Source organism: Gadus macrocephalus, chromosome 9 (genome assembly GCF_031168955.1).
Source record: "Gadus macrocephalus chromosome 9, ASM3116895v1".
Lineage (NCBI taxonomy): Eukaryota > Metazoa > Chordata > Actinopteri > Gadiformes > Gadidae > Gadus > Gadus macrocephalus.
Genome location: NC_082390.1, coordinates 4,827,751 through 4,835,141, shown reverse-complemented (window position 1 = coordinate 4,835,141; position 7,391 = coordinate 4,827,751). Strand labels below are relative to the sequence as shown.

The 7,391-nt window shown below is 46.8% G+C and overlaps 1 protein-coding gene across 3 annotated transcripts in view; it reads right to left on the bottom strand.

Moving 5' to 3' along the window:
- Nucleotides 1–6,792, bottom strand: part of fbln1 (fibulin 1) — a 31,159-nt gene extending 24,367 nt beyond the window's left edge. The window contains exons 1-3 of one of the 3 annotated variants that reach the window (XM_060060364.1): nt 6,514–6,792; nt 2,927–3,047; nt 1–57 (exon numbers count right to left, since the gene is read on the bottom strand). The exon at nt 1–57 is cut by the window's left edge and continues 76 nt beyond it. In XM_060060364.1, coding sequence (XP_059916347.1) covers nt 1–57; nt 2,927–3,047; nt 6,514–6,568 — 233 coding nt within the window. In that variant the 5' untranslated portion in view covers nt 6,569–6,792. The remainder of the gene's footprint in view (nt 58–2,926; nt 3,048–6,513) is intronic. The other 2 variants (XM_060060365.1, XM_060060362.1) reach the window with 2 other exon arrangements.
- Nucleotides 6,793–7,391: the final 599 nt, after the last annotated feature.

Below are 7,391 nucleotides of genomic sequence, written 5' to 3'. Positions count from 1 at the left end.
CCCGTCGTGCACATGCTGTCCTCGAGCACCGTGACACAGCACTGCTCCTGCACGATCCTGCACACACACACGCGCACACACGCACACACGCACGCACACACACACACACGTAAGTAAGCAGATGCACCCAAACACATAAAGACACACAAAAACACACAGGACATCAACAACACATACGTTTATGTGAGCTTGTTTGCTTTAGCTTTCTGCTAAATCTTAAATACATTGCACTTTCTAAAAAGCTTTTTTAACTTTGCCTTTATTTTCTATTTTAATACTAAAATGCCTTCTTAACTTTCTATTTTACCCATTTCTTTGCATATGTTTTGTTTTACTTATCTATTATTTTATTTTATTGTATGACAATGTTTATATGTGAAGCACTTTGAGTCTGCCTTGTGTATGAAAAGTGCTATATAAATAAAGTTGCCTTGCCTTGCCTTGTGTGTGTGTGTGTGTGTGTGTGTGTGTGTGTGTGTGTGTGTGTGTGTGTGTGTGTGTGTGTGTGTGTGTGTGTGTGTGTGTGTGTCTGTGTGTGTCTGTGTGTGTTTACTCTATCGGAAGCCGCATAGCCTGCAGTGGCTGGCCCATTAAAACCTGCCTCAAGGCTCCCCGCTGGTGGAGTGGAGAGATGCTGCTCTTAGTTGCACAACGTTTGCTTTTCCAAACCCGTCGTCCGTTTCGTTTTTTGCTCTTTAATTAGGGGCATGTTGGGATTGTTTATGTCTTCCAAGACGACGTTACCTCCCTCCTGCGGGTCTGGGAAGACAGTGTCAGGTCATCCCAGTGGGTTTCTATTCATTCCCATGTTTGTTTATTTGGTTTAGATTTTTATGGTGGTGGGTGGTGTACTTTAGGCCATAAAAGAGACAGAGCCACACACAGCTCCTCTAGCGAGAGAGTTATTATCAGTCTGGTACCTCTGAACCGGGTTTGTCCAATCCCATATAAGGTGAGACACTCACCCTCTCTGATTCATTGCTTTAGTCGCGAAACCCCCTTTTCATTATCCGTCTGTCTGTCTGTTGTCTGGCCGTCTGTCTTACAGTGCTGAGTCTGAATTGTCTTGAATCAAGAATATGCCTGTCTTACTGTCACTGTCTCTCTCTCTCTCTCTCTCTCTCTCTCTCTCTCTCTCTCTCTCATTGTCTCCACCTCGCTCTCATCTCTTCCTCTCTCCTTCTCACTTTGTGTCTTCTTCTCTCTCTCTGTCTGTCTCTCTCTCTCTCTCTCTCTCTCTCTCTCTCTCTCTCTCTCTCTCTCTCTCATTGTCTCCTCCTCTCTCTGTCTCATCCTCTCTCCTTCTCACATTATGTGTCTTCTTCTCTATCTCTCTCCCTTGCTCTCTCTCTCCCTCGCCTCTTTCCCTTTTTCTCCGTCTGTGTCTCGTGATCATTATCTCTTCGTCTCTCGGAGCTTCAACCCCATTACCTTGTTCCCAGTGTCATCGTTATCTTTGGCCCAATCCCATTTCTACCCCTTACCCCTTCCCCTTACCCCTTCAAAACAAGGGGGAGGGGGAAGTGGAAGGGGTAAGGGGTAGAAATGGGATTGGGCCTTAATGTGTTCCTGGTGTGTTGATCACTGATTCCATTCACCTGTGTTACATCATTACTTCAGTCCCCTACGTCGGCCCCTGTGCTGGCCGTCCTTCTCTTTCTGTAGAGCCGTCAGAGCTCTGCTACGAGTCAAGTTCTGCTGCCTGCCAGACTTGTGTTTATCTCTTAGCGTTTGGCTTCACCTACGGCTCCTAACCACTACCTCCACTCTCTCCTCCCCCCGTCTCCCTCTCGATCACTCTCTGTCGCCGTTTCTCGCTCAGTATCTCTCGACTCGTTCCAACACGCCTCTGCATTCACCCTCACCGCACATGTCTCTCTTCTAATTAAGTAGATATCGGGTTGCCCACCACCCATGCACTCCCTTTTAAGGGAACACTTCATTCTGTTTTCGTCTTCCTGGTTCTTTCTTTTCAGTTTTTCTTATGGGTTGACGTCTGAAGTAATCCTTCAGGGTTCCTGTTATTGCCTCTCTGTGTCCAAGCCACACACCCCTCTCTCTCCTCCTCTCCCTTTCTCTCTCTTTCTCTCTCTCCCTTCTGTCATGTTTGTCCTCTAAGGCATTTCCCTGGATTTGGAAATAGCCCCGTCCATCACTCACACACACACACACACACACACACACACACACCCAGCCCCATCACCTCTACACACACACACGCACACACACACCCACCCACCTACACTCTTCCCATGCTACTCTTCCTCCTTTTCGCCTCACACTATAATTTTGACAAATTTTGGAGCACTTAGGTGGCCAGGGGTAAATGTGTTTGCCATGCGGGCCTCCGCAGCAGATGGAGCAATAGCCCTGGCGTCCAGGACTCTTCACTGTGGTGCTGGAGGCTGTGGCGGGGCACACTTCCTAGTGTTACTGTCCTAGCTGTTATTATCCCATCACCATTAAAGGCTCCCACTTGCATCGCGTGCTGTGAGGGACTTATGTGCCCCGGGGGCCGGATGGGGTTTACTGGAAGGTAAAGCCATTTCTCATTGAGAGATAGACCAGGGAGATAGTCACTGCTAGCCAGCCAGCCTTACGTGGGGCAGGCTAGAGTCCCCCATCCCTGACGGGGCTCATAAAGGTGTGGCTGGTGCAGCACACTCCAATTGAAGACTGTGGGAAATGTGAGGGAGTCTCAGGGCCGGCCTTACCTTCAGTATTGTTATTGGATAACATTGTTGGGCAATATTGTAAATATAATACGCATTGCCTTAAAATATTATATCCGAATAACATAAGTTGTTACCTAACTGTTAGGGTTAGTTAATGCTTAGTACTCCATTAACTAATGTTAATTCATTGTTGATGCAGCCTACTCTGTCCTATGTTTGAACAGCAAGGAAGTCCCAATGCCCGCGTTTACCTGCATGTAGTAGACTCTGAGATGAGCGGGAGGGCAGTGCAGTCCTGGTTGGCGGACCCCCGTTGGTGACCATCGCTGCAACACTCCTCGATAGAGATCTGCTCCTTTCCTACGGAAACATCTAAACACAACCAGAGTACACTTCATCACTGTGCGTGTGTGTGTGTGTGTGTGTGTGTGTGTGTGTGTGTGTGTGTGTGCGTGTGTGTGTGTGTGTGTGTGTGTGTGTGTGTGTGTGTGTGTGTGTGTGTGTGTGTGTGTGTGTGTGTGTGTGTGTGTGTGTGTGTGTGTGTGTGTGTGTGTGTGTGTCCCTCACCTCACGTCCCAACAACCCTCATAGAAACAAACAACATGATGTGCTGTGCCTGGAGCATTCGTGGCAGGCTCCTTCGATGAGGTTATTAAAGCTTTCATCTGTTCATAAAATATCAAATAATATGGGGTTCGAGACCACTTTTAACCAGATACAACATTGGGCAACCGATAGATTGATGAATGTACCCTATGGGTACTGGCTGAGACACATTGATCAACGTGCGCACACTGCCGAGATCCTTCCACCAAGATTGATATCGCCACAAGGCCAAACGACAGTTATACGCTATTCGGATGATCAAAAACCCTGCAACTAAATCCCAAGCTCAAGGCAACTCCAAAAAGCTTTGAGAAGCGTCCATTTTTTCTACTTTTTTATTTTTCTTCTAAAAGTAACGAGCAAATGATGTGTTTCTGGTCGGAAATCAAGGGACCCGGTTGGGCTGGAGCGGGACCAGAGTTTTCCCCCCCGCTGGTTATTCATCAGGATTACCGGGAGGAATGCCTCGACTCTGTAAACAATCAGCCATCACAGTCATACCACCGCGTACATTCATTAGGCTGCGGTTCGTGGGATCCGCCAAACGTGAAATAGCTTTGGCAGATCGTGGACTTGGACCCTCTCTCGCACCCGGGCCCCCAACAACCGCCTAGCGTGGCCAAAACGGTCCGTCCAAGCAAGATGTCCAAACCCCCAAATGAGAAAATAAACTCACTGTGAATCCATTTAATTTGTTGATCCATCGCAATATGATACTAAATAGTATGTGGATGACTGGAAGTTATGTATATTTATATAAAAATAAATATATACTTCGATTTATTCCTCTGGATTTGTAGGGCCATCTACAAATCTAAGCAGAGACGTGATATTTGTGCTTGAGACGGAACATCTGCCAATGGAAGGTTTGGCAAGCGCTGCCGCGACCCGGCCTACTCAGTTTGATGAGCAGGGAGGACAAGTGTCTGTACAGGCTGTCGTCTGGACTCTTAAGAGCCCTCGGGGCTGGAACCTCCTCCTCTGTTTTAATCAAAACCCAACAAGGACGTGCATCATAAGTAACCTCTGTGTTCATGGAAATGATTGAGCTTCGCGTTGGGATAACGGGATATATATTTCTACGAACTCTCAGACAGCTTTATCGATGTTGACGTTCGAAAGCGTTTCAGGGAGGACGATTTGGCAGTGCTGATTCAATTAAAAAGTAATCAGTATTGCATATTAAACTATGTCAGATCACTATCTGTTGTCTCTAGCTGCTGCATTCATATGCGCAACACGGATATTGTTAACGGGGGGAGTGGATGCAAACGCACAGCCTTGTTTTTATGAGAACAACATGGGGTGAGACACCTTGGACAGCCTGCTGAGGCCGGGCCAGACCTGGAGAAGTGAGAGCTGGCACATTCCACCCTGGCCCCGCCAATAAACCGCCAAGCAGCAGTGTGAAATGAGGGGGCACTTTAACAAGATGTCACTTCTGGCCTGCACCTTTTGAGTTTGTTGGTGCTGGCTGGTTGCTTCATGCTTCTTATCTCTCCCTCTCATTCTCTCTCTCTCTCTCGTTCTCTCTCTCTCTCTCTCTCTCTCTCTCTCTCGCTCTCTCTCTCTCTCTCTCTCCCTCTCTCTCTGTCTCCCCCTCTCTCTCTCCCTCCCTCTCATTCTCTCTCTCTCTCTCCCTCCCTCTCATTCTCTCTCTCTCTCTCTCTCTCTCTCTCTCTCTCTCTCTCTCTCTCTCTCTCTCTCTCTCTCTCTCTCTCTCTCTCTCTCTCTCTCTCTCTCTTTCTCTCTCTCTCTCTCTCTCTCTCACACACTCACACTCTACCTCTGTTGTTCAGTTTTTCCTTATTTTTTCTGCATTCCCAGCAACTTACGTTGCACTGCCAGTTGTAGTGGAAAGTAAACCTGAGTCTACCAGAACCCACAAATTAAAGAACCTCAGGATAGATTTTGCCCCCCGGGTCAGAGCTGTATTTTCCTCTTCCCTCTCCATTGTTTAAGAGCATACAGGTGTGTAACGCCTGCTAGACTATGTGTCTTTCCATATAATTCTCACTACTAACTCAATCTAGCCCACGCAAAGAGTCTTTGTGACATTTCCAAGCCTTTCCCTCTACAATCGAAGCCTAAAAGAAGCAGAGAAGCACACCAAATCTACCGATGCTGGTTCCCTTATGAGGTGGAGAGACGTACACAGGGAAGCGGCCAGAGATGGAGTCAAGTGGTCTGCCTGATCCATGGTCTGCCTGAGGAGCCCTGATTTCATCTCGGATGGCGGTGGTGGTTGTCATGGACATTAAACTTTGGCAGAGTAGTTCCTAGCTCTTCCTGTGTCTAGACACATCAGTCTAAACAGGTCTAAAGGAAGAGAAGCCTGACTAGAAATCAGACTGTAGATGTAATGTAGTGGGATGGCTGGATCCTAGATTACACCTACACAGAGTAACAGGGGAATTATAGCCTATTATTATTTTGTATTTCTGTTTTGCTTCTTTCAACACACTCAAGGCAATGAACCCCAATGATTATTCTCTGAGCCAGATGTCATTGGTTAAGCCGCGCAAGTCTATATGAACTATAAACCAGACAGTGTTTGTTTAAGTAAGGAAGATAAATGGAAGAGGTGTTGTCCTACGAGTCTATCATCAAGAGGAGTAAAGTATAATCACCTAAGCAGCTGGCCGGCTTCAGGTCATGTTGATCGTCACTGCTGACGACACTTCTACAGCTGCCAGGAAAAGACCCCCCCCCCCCCCCCAATCCCTCCCCCCTCCTCCAACCACTTCAACTAACTATCTTTGAAAATGGACCCACATGTGTGACGATGGACGAGCATTTAGATATGGGGGGTATAGCCCACCTTTGCGACCTTTGTTGGGAATATAGAGTGCCCTTTGCCGTTCCATATGTTTGAAGTTGGACGAGGATGTGAGCCACACACGAGCATCTTAGCGTGACCTTTGACTCAACGCAACAGCAGACCAATTCAAGCAATGCGTAACACATTTTCCGTAGCAGCTATATATCCCATGTATAATTGATCCCTGTTTCAAGCTGCCTTTCAATGGCACGTGGGGGGACGCACATGCGTTAGAGCGCACGCAACATGTCCGTTGCTTTTTATTAGTAGCCTACTCCAATAAACTAACCCTCTATATTTTGGACCATTTTCGCCAAACGAACAACATACACAAATCATGCAAAACAATTAAAATGGACTACACTTATTAACGCAATCAAAAATTGTTTCCCTGGAAGAAAGGTGCCTTACCTTGCGCACGGAGAACTCCGACTACAGAGCAGAGGAGCAGAATCCACAGACCCATTGAGCTGCACAACGAACTCCAAACAAACACAACTAAGTCAGCAAATACGGCCGGTGTTCTGCAGCTGTCTGGGAGTATTTTCAGTACAGGCTCTGGGGGAAACAGATAGAAAATGAAGTGCAGGGGTTTAGCCGCAGTCTCGGCGTGATTTGAGGAAGGATGGTGTGTAATTACCGCGCAGTGAGGGGCGGGCTGCGACCACAGCCTGTTAGTTTGGTGAGGTGAAGTGTCAACTGCAAAAACTTTGGATTGCGCCGAGAACATTTACACACGTTTTTGACGCAGTTGACTGTTGGAAACAATCGTGCGAGCTTGAAGTTATGGTCAACATGTATAACTTAAAGCTTGCAGCGTTTTATTATCCATAGTCTGAATATTATCAAAAACTATGTATAGTTTGAATATCAAGCGTTATAAAGCTATTCCATTCAATGCAAGGATGTGTATATCGTTGTTGCTACACATGATTTGCGCTAAAGGTTTGTGCTTAATACGAACGAAAAGTGTTTTTTGTTTCAAGATGTGTGATTTTCAGTTGTTAGAGCAGAGTTTGAAGTTTAATTGTCAGCCAGCACACCATTTATTATGTAGCGGTTGCGGGGTTGACACACGCGCACACACATACACAATCTCTTTCTCTCTCTAACTTAAGCACACACACACCCACCCACCCACCCACTCACTCACTCACTCACCCACTCACTCACTCACTCACTCACTCACTCACTCTCACAAACACACACACACACACACACACTCTTTGCAACATCTTTACGGTACAAAATGTCGACGGTCTTCCTGTGAAGTCAATCAGTCAGCGTTG